General features: G+C 44.4%; 1 protein-coding gene across 4 annotated transcripts; it reads right to left on the bottom strand.

Moving 5' to 3' along the window:
* LOC5575021 (serine-rich adhesin for platelets) lies at window positions 1-17,669 on the bottom strand. Of its 4 annotated transcripts, none has more exons than XM_021853988.1 (6): window positions 14,527-17,668; window positions 10,949-10,993; window positions 9,635-10,270; window positions 4,022-8,989; window positions 3,578-3,630; window positions 1-212 (listed from the first exon to the last, which is right to left on the bottom strand). In XM_021853988.1, the coding sequence occupies exons 1-6, from the start codon at window positions 17,312-17,314 to the stop codon at window positions 189-191; spliced, it is 8,514 nt and encodes a 2,837-aa protein (XP_021709680.1). In that variant the 5' UTR covers window positions 17,315-17,668; the 3' UTR covers window positions 1-188. The 4 variants fall into 4 exon arrangements, with proteins under 4 accessions (XP_021709680.1, XP_021709683.1, XP_021709682.1 ...); XM_021853991.1 differs by lacking the exon at window positions 14,527-17,668 and adding an exon at window positions 11,400-11,427; XM_021853990.1 differs by lacking the exon at window positions 9,635-10,270 and having other exon boundaries at window positions 14,527-17,669.
* Between the last annotated feature and the right edge of the window lie 600 nt (window positions 17,670-18,269).

Here is an 18,269-nt window from a genome sequence, read left to right as displayed (position 1 = left end):
ATAAGTAAGTGAATAGATTCAGTATGATTTACTGCAATTTTGCTTGTTTTGTTAGTAAAAGTATTATTAAATATCTGGAAAAAGGATGCCTTTGGTTGCTTTCTCTCTGTGTGTAAGTTTGTATATAAAGCGGATGGAAATCATATCAGCTGATCTCCACGTACGCTGTTCGATCGAAGTGTTGTCGCTTAGTCCTCCTTCTCAGTCGTTTTCTGTTTGAAATAAAGATAAAATAAAATGTAAAGTATTATTTGCTATTTAATGCTTTTTTGTATTGTTAATAGTTGTCAATTTCTTTCATGAGCGGATTTGGTTAATAATAATCTTTCTTCTGGCGTGTGTACCTTCTCATTGCTCCATCACGAGCAATGAAAAAGCGTACTCCTTGGCAGAGGACATATAAGTAAGTGATATTTACGAGCGTCAAATCGCTTTCGACGATGGAAATGGAAATATAAAGAAATACGTAGAAAGCTTCGTGCCTGTTGTTCAATATAATATTGCGCTTGAAGGTGTCATGTGGAGAGCCGGACTTAATAGTGGAGGCACGATTTTTACGAGATCCGAACAATGTGTTTCCTTTGCGGACGACATGGATATTATATAGGGAGAAAATTTGAAACGGTGGCAGATTTGTTCACCCGCCTGAAACGCGAAGCAACAAGTATCGGACTGGTGGTAAATGCGTCGAAAACAAAGTACATGTTCGTAGGCGGAACTGAGCGCGACAGGACCCGCCTTGGAAGCAGTGTCACGATAGACGGGGATACCTTCGAGGTGGTGGACGAGTTAGTCTACATCGGATCCTTGCTGACGGCTGACAACAATGTTAGTCAGGAAATACGAAGGCGCATCATCAGTGGAAGTCGTGCCTACCACGGGGTTCCTGTGGTCAAGAATGATTCGCCCTCGCACCAAATGCACGATGTACAAAACGCTCATAAGACCGAAAGTCCTCTACGGGCATGAGACGTTGACTGCTCTCAAGGAGGACTTGCAAGCTTTTGGGGTTTTCGAACGCCGAGTACTAAGGACGATTTTGGGCAGCGTGTAGGAGAACAGTGTGTGGCGGCGAAGAATGAACCACGAGCTAGCTCAACTCTATGGCAAACTCAGTATCATGAAGGTAGCAAAAGCTGGAAGAATACGCTGGACGGTTCATGTTGCAAGAATGTGGGAAAACAGGCGTAGGGTGCAGCGAGCTAGGTAGATTCATTAGGTGCCTCAGGTTCGAGATGTGTTGAGTTACGGAAGGGCGCATATTGAGGGACGAACGAAGCATTTCGATGAACATTCGAATGGTGCTGAGAACGCAGGCAATGAGAGTCAAGACAACGAAGGAAATGTCTACGTCAGTACTGCAAACGAGGGAGTAGAACGGATTTTTAAGAGATCCAGTCATATTGTTTGCTTCGCGTGAGATATGAGCATTGTCGGCTAAACATTAGAAACCTATGCGCTTTCCTAATACGTGAGGCAGCTAAAGACGGACTGGTGTTGCAGGGTCGAGCGCGTCGGGTTTCCCCTAAAAACAGTTTTACGATAAGCAGAATATCTCCGAGATGGTGGACGAGTTCGTCAACCGGGGAATCTTGATCACTTATAAAAACAACGTTAAGCTTGAAACACAGAGACGCATCCTTTTGTAAAGTCGGGCTTCTACGGACTCCACAAGACGCTGCAATCAAGAAACATTGCATTTGTGGAGTTTGAAGTTGTGTGATTAGGATAACCTTCGATGATGTACAGGGGAATGACGTATGGCGGCGCAAAATGATTCGCAGGTTAGCCAAATCTACGACGAATCCAGTTTCTGAAGGTAGTAAAAGATGAAAGGCTTCGGTGTGCAAAGATGGTGTTCGCTTTGGATCCAGTTGATCAAAAAGTAGTGAAGCGTGGAGAACCAGGCGGGCAGATCAAGTTTACAACGATTTGGCGAAGGAACAAAGGAGTCAAAGAAGATGATCCATGAAGATGATTCATCATTAGCCTGGTGATCCTTAGTTTTACGTTTGAAACACTCGTTGGGCACCGTATCCTATTTTTGGCACATTAGATTCACTACGGCAGTTTTTTTTAAAACTACTAGGCTCATATTTGGGCAAAAAATGCTCCGTATTGAAGTGCTTCTTATTACAAAGTTAAAAAAAAAAAAAAAAAAACATGTCAAAGTGAGTCATGGTGGGGCCCTAGTAGCTCGTTTACCCATTGTTCAATAAGGTAGAAAGAAGTTCAAGGCGATGGATGTTGAAGCACCCAAAATGAAGGAGTTGGACATTCAAGGCATCGCGATTGTAGAATTCAATCAGTTCGTAAACCAGCGTTGACTTTATTCACAAGTTCAGTATTGTTTTCTTGACGATCCGTGCCCCAAGTGTGCGTAAATACCCAAAGTGAATCCATGAATCTCTGAAGTTCCGAATCGCACTTAATGGACGAACGGAACAGATAGAAGTAGTTCTGCAAGAAGCTGCAGTAGAAGAAAAAGCCAGTGGAAAGCGAAGTAGCGTTATAGCAGATGCTGCAGTTGGTGGAGCCCCAAATAAAGTGAAGACTGCGAGAGAAAGGTAAACATAAACTTAAGGAAGTAGATAGCGTTGTCCAATGTTGTAGCGCAGACTGTAGAGCTTAGAGACGGGTTTCACCACGACGTGTAAGTTACAGTCCAAAATATCCTAGTCATTCCTAGTTCAATTCTTGATGGAATTAATAAAAAATCGCTGGATGAATCCTTGCAGAATAACCAGGACTAACTTAAAGCAACTTCTTAGGAGAATCCACGGTGTAAGGTGGCATTCAAGACGGAATACTAGATGAAATACGTGAAGCATGTTTAAGAGAAATCTCCATATGAATTCTCAAATAGACGACCCAGGACTGTTCGATAAACACCAGATCGATTACCATGATGACTGGTAACATTCAAAACCGATGAAGCTTTGAAGAAAAACTGGGAGAAATTGTGTAAGAAAGATGGGCAAAGCCTTGCCCAAGATCTCATGAGCAGTATTAACAGAAATGTACGAGCATTTAGCTTGAGGGATAAAATTCAATAAATCAATTATGCCGAAACATAGCTAATATATAGTTATTTCATCCCTGAAAATTTGAGAAGTACCCGATTTTGAATAAATTTCTAACGATCATTTTTGTGTGTCTTATTTTTTCCGAATCCAGTCTTTACTATAAAAAATAAAAAAACACAATATACACATGAAAAATGGCAACTTCGGCAAAGAACACTAAGCTGGAAAGCAGGTTATGTCCTAGTGAGAATGTAATGTCAAAAAGAAGAAAAATCGAGAGCTGTCTGGTAGACATCCGGTTCATTCTGTAGTGACCCGCAAGATGACGGTAATGAGCGTAATGTATCCAAAGATTCTGTTTAAATAGTTGATTAAAAGGTGAAGGACTGTCCGGTAGACACTTGGTTTATTGCCTGCTAAATATCGCAAGCGTTAATTGTTCTTCTAATTAGATAAAACAATAGCGAATAGACAATCATTTGAATATTGTTCGTTGAACATAAACATGAATGAAATTGACAACGTCATCATACCAGTTTTATCTGACTTACGCTTTGTAGCTTCTCCTTGGCGGACTCCTTTGCGTCATCGAATGTTAAGTCCCCTGTAAGCAAGAACGGAAATGGTTCAGCACTTTACTATTGCTCTATGCGGTCTACACGCGCGTACTTGTAAGTTCATAGAACGTTAAATAAAATTATCAACCTAGCACTCTCTAAGAAGAAAAAAACTCGGCATGCATGACTTCGGTAAAAGCTAGTGTCGATCAAACCATAAGGAAACACAAATCAAGGAAACTAAACTTTCTGGTGAGCTCCATTTCGACTCGGAAACAAGTTGCATTAACAACGCTGAGCGAAAACAAACAATGGGGCTTCGAGTTTATGGTTCTTTCCCTGCCCTAACAGGCGCTGAACTAAAGAGATAACTTGTTTATATAGATAGAGTTATACATAGGCTTGAAGGCGAATAGTATTAAGTTTGCGAGATCTAACCTGGGTACATTCGTCTACTTAACAGTTCGATTTCCGAAAGTGGAAATTCGCTCCTGGCGCCGGTCGACGAGGTCGATGTAGTGCTGCTTCGAAGGGTTGTCGTTTGCTGTTGATATTGTTGTTGCTGCTGCTGCTGTTGTTGAGTACTGCTAGAGCTTGCTGTGACCATGGTGCTGCTACTGCTACTGCTGCTCTTGAAGGTTACACTTTCCTGCAGCCCGAAGCCTTCCAGGTCACCGATGTTATCTAGCGTATCGACCATTGTTATTGAACCGCAGCTCGTCACACTGGACGACATTTGCGAGTCGGTTTCGTTCTGGTAGGTGGCATTCGTTGCCGTTGAGCTGGTCTCCAGGCTCTCTGTGCTGGTTAGAAAAGCATCCTGCCCGGTTAACGAATCCACGGAAATGTCTTTGCTCATACCTCCCATGTGATAGCTCATTGTGCTTGTACCTGCGATCTGCACGCTCTCCGTGGCAATACGTTGTCCGGATGCCGGTTTTGTTGGGCTACTGGAAGCGCTTTTGTTCTCGATACTGTATGGTAGAGAATCTAGCGAGTCACGTTTGGTTTCGCTAGCTCTGGACATGACGGCATGGTGCATCTCGATTGAGTCTGTACTGTCACTGCGCTGAGGTTGTTGCAACGCCATCTGTTCAATCGAATCTGATCTTGACGAGCGGGTTGTCAACGCTCCTGCTCGGGAAAATTCGATCGAATCAATACTGCTGGTCATAACGTCAACATTGTTCCTGTTGTTAATCTCCAAGCTATCGCTGCTGGAATGTGCCGAAGGAAGAGTGTCCTTGCTGATTGTTTGTTTCTGTAGACGGTTGCCGTCAAGGCTGTCGCTGGACACCGTCAACAGATGCGATGTATCTTCCTCTTCCATAGCATGTCTAATTTGACTTTCATGGGAAATTGTTGTAACAGTTGTTGCAGTAGTTGTAGTAGACAATGAATCCTTACTCATTTCCGTAGTCACGGTTTTTACCTCGACTTTCGCGGTTGTTTCCGGTCCAGTTGTAACAGTTGTGCTGCTTGTAGTTGCCCTCACCACAGTTCCATTGGTGGGTGGGCTTTTCTTGGCGCCATTCGATCTGTCCGACTTGTTCGATTCATCCGATCGTGACAACAACAGAGCTGCTTCTTCTTTGGCCTTGATTTCTATCAGATGTGCTTCCAAGCATGCTGTTTCCAGTCCTTCAAACTCTTTCAAACTGGATAGGCTAATGTCGTCTCCATGACCGCCACGGGCCAGGAAACGCCGTGTGAAACTTCCATTGCTCAACGAATCCTGAGAACCTTGCTGCATCTTTCGGTTTTCCAAAGAGATAACGTGCTCTAAATTTTCAAATTCTTGCAAACTGCTCATTGAAATGTCGTCATGTTCTCCTCCTCTTGAAGCTAACCTCTTCGCCAACATATCATAATCCGGTGTGCTAGAGAATGAGTCCTTGATACTTCCAATTCGGCTACTACCGACTTCAAAGTCCGTATCTTCTTCTTTGATGTCTTCCAAGCGTTCGTCGTACGGATAGCGATAATTCTGTGTTTCAGCCAACTGCATCTCTACCCATCGCTTACTTTCCTCCAGTGGGAAACCATTATTCAACAGATCCATTGTCACTCCATTGGGGTCAACTTCTTCACTGCCCGTTGGTGGACTGTCCTCGAATGCATACATCATATCCTCCCGCATATTTGCATACATCGAACCGGCATTCGTGTGTGCTGGAGCCGATTTCACCAGTATCTTTTCCACATCTTCGTCATGTTTTTTCTCCAACTTAACCTTTTTGATAGATACGCTCTTTCCCTCCATGTCGCACTCGTGTGCTTCACGAGCAACTTCTTCAACAATCACAAACTCATCCGAAATATCCGGTTGTTCCAACATTTCAAAAGAATCCGACCCAGCTGAATCATCCTTGTCATCTCCTTCAAAATCAAACTTGGTCGTGATGTCAGCCATCTTTGACTTGTACTTTTGCTCGATCATCTCTTGATATTGCTCCTCACTTATCTTGAATTCCTCTTGCGTAGCGTACTGAATCTTATGGTCGCTACCCTCTCGTACCATCTGTTTCGTAGAGTAAGATGCGACTTCTTCTTCTTCTTCTTCTGGTTCATCCACTTGGACATCGTCCGTTACCTGAATATCCGGAATGCTTATTGCGGAAGCTTGCTGATACTCCTGTAGCTTCTCCTTCTTGATTTCCATCAACTGCTGAGCTTCATCCTCCTGTTCGATCTCTGCGTGAACATCTTCGACGATCGTTTCGATAACCGAACTAGAAGGCGAGAACGAATTACGTCTGTCATGTTCGACCTCCATTTCATATCCTTCATTGAGTTTGTCCTTTTTCTTTTTCTGCGATTGGATCAATGGTGCTCGGAACGAACGCGAGTACTCTGATTCATATCGATCGTAATCTGAGTCGGAAGACTCTTCTCTAGTGTCGTCACGTTCCAAGCTCGACTGCTTAGATGGTTCCTGCGAAACTGATTCTTCTTGAGAATCCAATGATTCTCGCGCTTCTGCTGCAATCTCCGACATCAGCTGCCCGGAGATGGTACTTTCGGTGCGCTTATGGCCGCGTTTCTTCGAAGTTTCCTCTGTCACTTCCTTGGCCACCACCGTTTCCGTCGTAGCTTGTGTATTCAGAAAGTTCACGTCACCTTCTCGAACGACGGTCGATGTTAAGGTGATGTCGCCGATCATATCCGTGCCCACAATTGGTGTTATGGCATCCAACCCTATTTCCATGTGAGTCGGAAGGCTTTCGGCTCCCTTTTCCGGTAGATTTTCCATGATTGTTTCTAGGTTTGAAGCGCTAGACAAACTGACCGATAAAATGCTTCCATCTTCCAGGCTCGTGCCAAGCTTGATATCGTCAATGCACTCTGTTTTGACGTCTTCCAAAGAGGAGGCCTTCATGGATTCCATCAGGTCCAGCGCGTGGCCAATGCTTGAACTGAGTCGTTCTGATTGCTCTTGTGCTAGACGCTCGACGTCTTCTTGTAGCTGGAACACTTCTTGCGAATCTTGTAACTGTTCATCTTTCAAGTCGACTGTGAAGTGCATTTCTTGCGATCGCTTCATCGCAGCAGGGGTGGTACCGGATACAGACGAGAGGTCTTCCTTGTCGTCCAGCAGAAGTTTATCGCGGAGATCGTCCTCGGAATCATCGTGCATCAGTGCGGCTGCGTCCGACGAGTCAAAATCAATGTCCATTGTAGATGGGACTAGGGTCTCGGTAGCTTCGGACTCGATACTTGCCAAATTTCCGGAACTCTCCGAGTCAAAGCTTTTCATGCTATCATGAGAGGTCACGTTGAAGGAATTTAGCGTGCTGGCCGCACTGTGATACTCGGTCGATGGTGGAATGATCGACGCATCCAGAGCTGTTTCGTATTCTGATGACGCGTATTGCTGCATCAGGTTCTCAACATCGGACGATTGCGGCCGACTGCTGTCCGTCGTTTGCTCGAAGCTTTGGTAGTGGCTTTCGCCGGAGCTGTCAATGTCGGTTGCTGACCACCGAGTGCCTTTTGGATGATGTGGCGACTTGCGCATCCGCGGTGAAACATCTAGCTTGGCGAATGAACTATCCGACGAAATCGGAGTTGGAGCGTCTGGTCGGGCTGATTCAAACGATGTTTCTTTGGATTCCGGGTCGGATATTTTTTGCTCGAAGGATTCGGCTTTGGTTTCGGTAAGGATAATCGGTTCGGAAATTATGGTAGTCGTAGTGACGGTTTCGGCTAGGACTACAGTGGCGGCAGTTGTGGTTGCGATAATTTCCTCCTGTTGTGCCTCGAAGATTGGATCTTGGGAATACTTGGCAGAGGGCAGAACTTTGAATTCAAATTCGGATGGTGATTGTTTGATAAGCTTGCCATCGACCACGGATTCAATTAGTTCTTCGTGTAAAGCATCCAGAGATTCCTTGACCTCCTCGAGGGTCTTCTCGATAGTTAATTCATCGATTGTGCGTTTGATTGCTTCGGACGACGTAAGATCCTCTTGCTGAGAATGTTCTTCGGTATCGGCTGATGTTTGCGTAGGGGGTTTTGCGCTTTCGACAAGTTTAGCAACCTGTGGTTTGATTGGTGAGTGTACCACGGGCTGCCGAGGAGCATCAATAGGTCTCTCGAGATCTAGTTCGAAGGTTTTGGATTCGGCGATACCTTCGATAATTTCGATGACTTCGGCTTTGATTTCTTCATCCAAAGCTGTACCGCTTTCCACCTCCTGAAGATGCTTAAGCGTGAATGAATCTTCTTGGACAACTTTTTCGCGATAGGTTTTAAATTGGTCCGGATGTAGTTCATCATCTGCACCCGAGTCTTGAGAGTATTCGTAACCAATGTTATCAAATGCGTAGTCTGCGCGTTTATCGGACGAAGTTCGAGTGATTACGTCAGAACTCCGTTCGCCAATGTAAAATTTGGTTGCAGACAGGTCATCATCGCTGGTTTCGAACTCTCCGGAGTCTTTCTGAGCGGCACCGGAGAAGTCTTCGGAGGCTATGGATTCCTGTCGTTGACTGGATGGTTCGGGGTACTGCTCGATTGAGTCTTCCGGTTGATCGAAGGACTCGATGATACTGGATCGTGTCTGAGTATCGGTACGCGATGAGATGCTGGTACGAGGCCGTGGAACCGGAAGAGGTTCCTGACTGCTGGAGAATTCACTTGCGTCTCCGGATAAACCGCCGATTGGTTTGTCGTGGTCGGGAGCTGTTTCCACGATGGAAGCTTCTTCCGTGGGCTTGATAGCAAGAGCGGATGTTGTTAGTGAGGAGGCAACAGCAGCAGCAGAGCTAGTAGCAGCTGTAGTGGTGGTGGTAGTAGTGACACTAGTGGTTGCAGCAGAGGCATCAGCTTCAGCAGTAAGATTAGATTGCGATCGCGGCGTTGGCTTTGGAATGGTAATTTCTGTTTGTGGTTGCGTATCTGTTTCTATAAGAATAAAAGCGGTGAAAAAAGCGTGTTAAGGTTATGGACGGAAGAGAATGCGTTGATATCGTTGATTGTTTTACGAGGTTTGGTGGTAGTCGAAAGGAACTTAAATCATATGACAAAAAGAAGACGTACAAAACAGACCGATGAGTTCTGATTCTGGTTGATTAATGGCTTAGGGGTTTCCGGTGAAACGGACGTTGTTAAGAACCGTTAGTTGCGTTAGTTATATTGATTTAGTCAGAGAAAAAAGCGAAACGTATCTTGTGTTCAAATGCCAATTCGGTGAGGTTTTCGAAAATGGAGCTCCAATGCTTTTGTTACTATTTTGTTTTACTGTGGGGCAAAACAATATGATGAAACTGAACCGAAAGAACGTAGATACTGACATGCTTTTATAGAAAGAAAATGTTAGATTTGAATAGTTGAGATCCAAGTACAATGATAACGAATAAGGAACAGAAGCAACAAACTGCACAAAAGATGGATCTGATATCTGATCAGTTAGTATTCAACACTTTACAGATATCAATACATTGTTCAGCTTACTGTTTTGTATCGTTTTGTGATTATCATTGTATTTACACCTTTGATTTTCTAGTTTTGTACAATTTTAGTAAAATCGCGTGTTCAACTAGTCGCTACCTTGTAGATCGTGATCGGGTGTACTGGAACCGAAATCACCAGTCGTAGCAGACATGCTCTCGTCCCAGCTCATTTTCGAAAATTCACTCTGCAGCATTGAAACTTCATCTTTGATTTGGGCAATGGCTTCGTCATATTCGTGATTTTTGTCCAGCATCGCTTCCGGTTCGATTTCGGACGACAATCGCTCGAAGCGTCGTTCTATTTTGTTCGCTCGGCGCTCTTGATCATCGCGGACGGCCCCATCAACGCCAACAGGTTCGTTAGCGGTTGTTCCTGTTGGCTTTGTGGAACCGTCGATAGCTTCACCAGAATAGGATGGGGGCAGACCACCAGCTAGATTCGCTAGATGCTGGTGGTTGGCTTCGCTACTGTCATAGTCGGGATTGCTAATATTATCATCGAAAGACTTGCCTGACATAGACTCTATGGTGGGCGACTTAACGACATGATCGGCTTCGTTAGACGATAGGATATCGCTGCGGATTGCGTATTGTTCGCTTTCCGACTGAGCCTGCGTTTCGATCGCAACGTCCTGTTGCGTTTGGGAGTTGTTTACGATCGATACACTCTGCTCCAATATGCTATCGACTAAGTTACTAGCTTCCGACTGTACAAAATTAAGATACTCTTGGCCTGAAATGAAAAAGGGATTTAGGAGAAAATAGTTATCATTGAACGCATCATTGTATTGGCTGAACTCTAGCACTCGCGGACTAGAGCAAATTTTGTCGGCCTTGATTAAAAGAGATGAAGGGGCATTCATGATCACCCTTCGCCCGCTGCGATCATGACCATCAGCGAGAGTAAGAGCGGAAGAATGAGGCAATGAGATGAGATGATGAGTGGATGATCGCGTTTGATGAGAATTATCAGCATTTGCTTGCTATTATATTTCGCTTTTTTCTTCGGAGCTTCAAAATTAGCATTTCTAGATACCCAAATATAATGATCGACACTAAGTAGCACCTATGAAGTGGACGCATTAGCTTTAGCAACCTGTTTAGAAGAAACTATTTCGCTAAGAAAAACGAGCAACGAGTTTTTGCAACCAGAATCAGTTTGAACTCATAGAAATTTGGCTCTCAGCGCTTCGATTGTGTTTGATGTGTGACTGTGGGATTTCTTCCACATGTGTTTGTGAGTATTCGTGCGCTTGGGTCTGTGTGCTGAAGTGTTGGTGTGCTTATACGAAAAAGAGATTTTGAGGTGATACACGATTCAAAACAAAAGGAGTGAAGAAGACCAAAAATATTAACAATTCGAAGAAACGAACACGAACAAAAGATGGGGACGACGAACCGTCATACTAACCTTCGAGTCTTGTGGATGCTTGTGTCTCTTCTTCTTGCTTGTCATCTGGAATACAAATTAGAGGAACAAAAGCACAACGATAAAAGTATGTCTTCAACAGTGGATCAACGGTCGACTAAGGGGTTCTGAGTATTTTGTTTTCTGCCTAAATAGGAACTTAATTAGCGTTTCAACGAGTATAATATAATACTTGGGTAGATGGTTAAAGTAATTGAACAATATTTGTAATAACTTAGTAAAATAAAAGTCATAGCCTATGTTAACAGCAAGCCTCTAAAGTCACGCATACCAACAGAGAAGACACAATAAATGAGGCTTATTCTGCGAGTCGAGTGATGCCACATTTTGTTTCCTCCAGCTTCTACGGGTTCCCCTATCACTCGACTCACAAAACAACCAGAAATAAAAAAAATCAACACTGCTTGGCCTAAAAAAACGTAACGTACTTTACCATACCATACCATATCATAGCCATAAAAACACGAAACCCCCTCTCTCCAGAACTGCTCTACGAACTTATTGATCCACGCCGTTCCCGGCGTCCTCATCCAGGTACTCCACGTCAGTATGCATATCCTGTTGATCGCCGCCGGTCATGCCCTTTACGTCCAACAACACTCCTTTGACGCGAGCACTTGACTCGTGGATTTCGCATCCTGCACTTTCGTCCAGAGCCCGTGTCAACTCATATGGAGTTGCCGTCTGCGCCCGAGAGTAGCTTCCGTTCAAATGTTCCTCCTCATCGGACACGCCTTGCATGTCTTCGCTGTCGGTATTGCAGTTATGCGTATCGGGGCTTGGTGATACTTTCCGTATCAGTGGTATTGCGTACCCGTCCAGTAGACCATCGGATTTGGTTAGACCGTTACGCTCTCGTGCTTTGATAACCGATGCGTATCCATCAAAGCACAGTTGTGGCGAATATGCTCCGCGGTGATCATTCACCAATTCATCCCCCGATAGAAATTCTACATCGGTTTTTGCGTCGCAATCGTTCGACGGAGCTGTCAGTCCACTGAATTGGATTGTGGCCCGACGCTGTTTTGAAGGCGCAAATCCACAGTCTTTTGCATCGTCACTCATATACATATCTTCGACATCCGTGGTAGCAGTGGCAGCTGTTTCTACCTTCATTTCCAGAAACTTCTTGCCCTTGTATTGCTGGCAAGAGTTTCCAGCCGCCATGCTATGCTTTGGTTTGCGGCGCCGTCTTAGTTCACTTCCAGTGCCGCTGTTGGAAGTGCTTCGCTCAAAAAACAGATCCTCTGTGTCGGTTTTCGGCTCTTGCGCCGGACTCATCACTTGTAACTTTGCCGTTTTGACACAGGTGTTATCACTGGAGTAAACGTCACCATTCTCCATTTCAGGCAACGATTCGATAGTATATTTTGAACTGTCGTACATCTCACCTGTTTCTTCTGCGTCTGACATATCCTCCACATCAGTGAGTGCTTGTTCGATATCAGGAGTGCGAACCATTAGCAGCCCTTGGTTCAGTGGCATCACATTCTGCTTTTGTTCACCAGAGTCAGCTTGGCTTAGAATAGCAATTTCTCGAACTGGTGATGGGAGAAATTCTTGCCCAACTTCCCTTTTTATGTCTAGATCATCTTGAGCATTGTCGTCACTGTCGTTGAAGTCTTCTACGTCGGTAGTTCCTCCACCTCCGAATCTTCCCGGCCTTACTACGGCACGTGGCATCAAACGCTTGACGGTAGCCTTTTCATCTTCACTGTCGGAAGAATCCAAGTTTTCTACATCTGTTAAGGCTTCGTCCGCATTGGGAGCGGCGACAGATAAGCTCGTTGGTCTCTTGTTAATCGATCTGGTTGTCTCCGTTGGTGTATCTGGCATTTCGGAAACGAATGTTATGTTGATCTCTGGGAAAGTCTGCGTTTTTTCATCTTCGACATCGCTTTCTTCCATGACGAGTTCTTCCGCCTCGAATAGTGCCGATCGTCGATTGGAAGGTTTGGCTGCACAAGCACCTTCCATATCATCATCCGAGAGCGAGAAATTTTCATAGTCCGAACGAGGGCGCTCTTCTGGCTTGCGATGACCTCTCCTGTGACGCACCTTGCAATCATTGTCCGACTCGGACGAACTCTCATCGATAGCTTCCTGCTTGTGGTGCACGTGTTTCTCCTGTTTCCGCTTCATAGAGTTGTGAATGTCAACTGCCTCTTTTTCAGTGTCTTTCATCAAGATGTCTTCTGGACAGTCCGGTATTGATACGTCACCCAGCGAATCGTCGTCATCTGAGAGGGCGCAGTCTTCGCAGTCAGTTAGTGCGTTGGTAGAATCGGCAAACACTTTCAATGAATTTGATTCGCTTGCTTTCGAGAAGCATCGAGTTAAAGTTTTCGGTTTATCTCCTTTGTTGCTCGATTTGGTCATCTCATCTACATACCCTTGGTCTAAGAAGCTATCTAGGGCAATATCCGCTTCCTGTGCGGACTTTGGTTGTTCAGATTCAATCTCGTCTTCGGAATCGGTACAGTCTTCCACGTCCGTAACCGAACCGTTCGTAGTCGGCACGATGGCATCTATCAAACTGTTTCCAGTGATTTTGGGCGATGCTGAACCCTTGCGGTACCGTACCGTGTCCTGATCCATGAAGAGATCTTCCGTATCGGTGAGTGCCTCGTTTATGTTTAATTTAGATATTTCATCGACGTCGATTTCATCATCGGAGCATTCTTGGGTGATGGAGATTACCGGTATTTCTGACATGTTGGCAGCGGTTGGAGGTTTGCTCGTGTTTGATGGTCTTTTTGAACTTTAACCTGCGTTGAGAGGACCAGTTTTTGTATAATCCCAAAAGAAAAAGGAAAAGATTTGCAAATTAAATTAAACAAAACTTAAATTCCAAATAAAATAGTAAATATTCTTAAACAATGGCATTGCAAGGCAAATTATGCATGTATCGATAAAAAATTAACGTTCGATTAATAAAACATCGACTGATATGAGTAGTTTGCTTGTTTGGGTAGAATATTGTGGCTGCTAACGTGTATTCGACGGGATTATCTGACTACTAGACTCTTCTCCTGAGAGGTTATGCCACTGTACCCACTGTATGACGCTTCGCATAATCTTTGCATGTCTTCATACTTATGCGAAACGTCTGCCTATGACTGCGAAGGAGTGATCAAGTGCTATTAATCAGATAACAGTTACACATACAGTTTTTTGTTTGTTGTTGGACGCCGATGACATTGGACATAATACTGCTATAGGCAAGTTCACAAACACATGGTAGCGAATCGTGTGTGTATGTGTAGTACATATATGCAAACAATTTGGAAAAGAACTAAACAAGCTTTTTATATCTTAAAAATTTGGCTTTTTTTATAAAATTTAATAATACTGAGCTCCCAAATCAAACAAAGTCGAAATAAGTTGGCGGAAGAGAAAGAGAACGGGATGCATCGTATGTAGCGAGAATATCCAAAGATAACAAGTCACGGCTGCGGAGATCTCTATAATAGTATTATGTCAGCAAAATTTGAGTGTCTATATATTTTGGATTTATTTTTTGGCATAGAGATTGCGAGCAGGAGAGTAGGAACATTTACCTGTAAACAAGGAACTATCGTAATCAAACTTATACTTCAGACGTGGTGGTGTGGATGCCCGGAAGTCGAGTATCGGTGAGATGCGACTTTCCATCACAATTCCGTCGAGAGAGGCCACCGTTCGGCGATCGGCGCCATGCAACGCCTGATAGATCTCGTCGTCACCACTGTCGAGGGGCACGGGGATGACGTCCGATGGTTGAGGACCGGTACGCATCCATATGTCCGACTTGCGGTATTTTTGCTCGCTTATGATCTGTTGACTAGTCGAGCTGGTGACGGTAGCAGCGGCTTGCTTACGAGTAGTTACCGCCGTAGATGATGACGCAGAAGAAGTCGTAGTGTATGGCTTAGGTGAAGCTGGACTGCCGGAGCGTTTACGTTTACCAAGGACGTCGCTTTCGTGCTCGGAAGACGACGAAGGCAGTGCTATGGAGTCGGATAAGCTAGAGTCGGTCGTCAGGTCAATGTCATTGTAACGGTATTCGTTAATTTTACGTATGAGTTCGTTTGAGGTCGACGGTTGTCGGTAGATCACTTCGATCGACTTTGACGAGTCAATGGTACGTGTAAAGACTTCGCTGGTCAACACATTTGTACTATTGGAGGAACTTTTATTGAGACGGCTCGGACTAGACGGTAACGATGACGGAATTTCAGCGTGATCGAACGTGACGGCATCTTTGTACGAATAGTGCATAGCGGATTTGCAGCGATAGGTGTCGTCTCGTTTCGAATCACCGGACGTGTGCACAGTTCTGGTTACCCGTGGCGCAGTTTTGACGAATCCAATTTTTGCAGCAGGTGCCATCGGCGCTGTATCAATGGTGGTGGACTTAGATGTCTTCACTATCACAGTTTCCTGAGGCTGCACCTCAATTATGGTTTTGGCAGGTTTTTTCACCGGCGATTTCTCAGCAATGGTTTTTGTAAGAGCTTCTTTCTTTGGAGTACCCTTACTGCTGGAAACCTTTACTGGTATCAAACTTTTGTTGGTGCGTTCTTTCGTGCTCTTAGATGTACTCACTGTTGTCTTTGTTACTAGGTTGGCTTGTTCTTTATCAGCCTTCTTCACTGGTTCTTGCTTGTCAACCGTTTCTGTTGTAACTTTTCTGCCACGCTGCGATCGAGTAGTGCTGCTAGTTACAGACGAGGAAGATGATCTTCCGGTTCGTTCGAAACGGTCAGTGGAAGGTTTTGAAGGCTTAGTGCTATGCACCAATGGCTTAGGCTCTTGTTTCTTCACAGCGCTTGAACTTATGGGTTCAGATTTACTTAGGGACTTAGTAGCGGCCATGTCGGTTCGGCCGCTAGAGGTATCCCTGGAAGATTTAGCTCGCCTCTCTGTTGATGATTGTACCACCGTTGTAGAGGTTGTCGAGCGATGGGAAGACTTCACCGGAGAAGAATGTGTAGATTCACTAAGGGTCAATGGCTTCAATACCTTTTGGTCTCGTGAAAGCGTAGATTGCATGTATCCGTGAGTTCTAGTTGTTGAGTATGTGCGTGATACCGTGGTGGTACGACTAGTGCTGGTCATGTATTCAACACTTTTTGAACCAGACTTAATATCAACGGTTTTAGTGGATTGTTTCGAAATCTCGATAGGCGCTTGGTTTTGTAGGTTTATCTTTGTTATCGTAGCCTTTGGTTTGGACTTTTTCTTTGTCTGACTTGTTTCTTTCTTTTCAAGTATTTGTTTCTTCGAGATCGACTTCTCTTTCTCTTCCTTAATGAGTTGAGTCTTCTCAAGGAACAACTTCTCCTGAGCATCTTTCTTTTCTTCTTGTTTCTGGAGTTGCTCCAGTTGCAGCTTTTCTCTCTGCTTTAAGGCGCTATCATAGTTTGTACTGTCAATAATTGACTCTACATAGGATACACTTTCCGTGTATTCAGTAACGTCACTTTGAGGTGAAGCTGATTCGTGCCGTGGATCTATTGACATTAACTTGGCGGGCTTTACCATCTTCATCTCCTGTGACTCATCTCGGGATTTTTGTACGCTCGTCACAGCCTCATGGCTGTCAGATTCTGTGTCATAAGGCAGGTTATATTTGGTAGCTGACTCGGTAGAAAAGTCCGAGGCAGCCTTGTCACTCAAGGAAACTGATCGTTCATATTCTGTTGGTATATCCTGCTGGATTGATCCGCCAGCGTATTGCAATCGATCTGTATCGTGGGTGTAAGATTCAATCGTCTCACTAGTAGTCGTTGCATAAGAAATACATGAGCTGGGTGATAAAACGTCAGGTTTCTTCTCGATCGCTGGTGTGATCTTTAGAAAATCTCCAAAGCTATCTCCCGCCATTAACTCCAGCGAAGACGAATCAATTCGTTCGCTCACATAAGTTATCGAAGACGTAGTAAAGTCAGTGAGTAGTGGTGAATCGTCATCATAATTCGAGCCTTCAACAGCAGAAAGTGAACTCTTTCTCGTATCTGCTAAACGTGACTCATCTCTTCTTAGATCTTCCAGAATATCTGAACGTTCAGATGGTGCGGAAATCTCTTTCTTGCCAATACGTTCCGCATCTGAATCACACTTTTCATCAATAGCAGAAAAGTGATCAGACTCTTGCGCAACATAGGATTTCTCCACTTGATTTGCTTGAAGTCTTAATTCTAGAGAAGTTTTAACCTTATCTGTTAAATCCAATACTTTTCTTTGAGTTGATGTTTCGGTTGTAACAATTATATCGTCATGTTCTAGTTCAGTAGAGCCATCGATGCCAGATGATCGTTTTACTTTGGCATCAACTTGTGTAACTGTTGACGCAATGGAAAACATAGTGTCTAGTTCAACTTCAGTCCTATCTTTGAGTTCTGTTTCATGTTGTTCTACTGTTTTTAGAATCTCTCTGTTTTCTATGTCTGATTGAGCTAGATTAGCATGTAATTGTGTCCGTTCTAAAGAAGTTTGATCTAAGTCACGAGAAGTGGAGATCTCTTCGATCCGTTGTTCAACAGTTGTGACAGATTTTTCAATAATTTTGACCGATTCCTCTACTTCTTCTGACTGTTCTGCTTTAGATGCAGAATCAGTGAGAGTAGAGATTTTTTCTGATTTTAAAAGTTCCACCTTTGCTGGTTTCTCAGCTTCAAAAATCTTGGCTTCAACCGGCGAAATTGCCTTCTCGACAACTGGTTTCTCTTCTGGCTTGACTTCAGAAATTTCTTCTACCTTTTCGACAATTTCAGTTTCGATTGGCTGGGCTTCAGCGACTGGCGATGCTGGTTTCTCAGCTTCGACAACCTTGGCTTCAACCGGCGAAACTGCCTTCTCGACAACAGGTTTCTCTTCTGGCTTGACTTCAGAAATCTCTTCTACCTTTTCGACAATTTCTTCTTCGATTGGCTCGGCTTCAGCGACTGGCGATGCTGGTTTCTCAGCTTCGACAACCTTGGCTTCAACCGGCGAATCTGGTTTCTCAACATCAGGTTTCTCTTCTGCCTTGACTTCAGAAATCTCTTCTACCTTTTCGACAATTTCAGCTTCGATTGGCTCGGCTTCAGCGACTGGCGATGCTGGTTTCTCAGCTTCGACAACCTTGGCTTCAACCGGCGAAACTGCCTTCTCGACAACAGGTTTCTCTTCTGGCTTGACTTCAGAAATCTCTTCTACCTTTTCGACAATTTCATCTTCGATTGGCTCGGCTTCAGCGACTGGCGATGCTGGTTTCTCAGCTTCGACAACCTTGGCTTCAACCGGCGAAACTGCCTTCTCGACAACAGGTTTCTCTTCT

This window comes from Aedes aegypti, chromosome 3 (assembly GCF_002204515.2).
Source record: "Aedes aegypti strain LVP_AGWG chromosome 3, AaegL5.0 Primary Assembly, whole genome shotgun sequence".
Taxonomy (NCBI): Eukaryota; Metazoa; Arthropoda; class Insecta; order Diptera; family Culicidae; genus Aedes; species Aedes aegypti.
Note: the sequence above shows the minus strand (reverse complement) of the source record. Positions and strands in the feature narration are given on the sequence as shown.

Excerpts from the sequence above, each read along its gene's own strand:
- LOC5575021 (XM_021853988.1), bottom strand. The coding sequence starts at position 17,314 with ATGTTTTCCATTGCGTCAACAGTTACACAAGTTGATGCCAAAGTAAAA. Across the intron at positions 10,994-14,526 it reads CGATAGTTCCTTGTTTACAG|ATGACAAGCAAGAAGAAGAG; the intron begins GTAAATGTTCCT and ends TTTGTATTCCAG. Across the intron at positions 3,631-4,021 it reads AAGTAGACGAATGTACCCAG|GGGACTTAACATTCGATGAC; the intron begins GTTAGATCTCGC and ends TCTTGCTTACAG.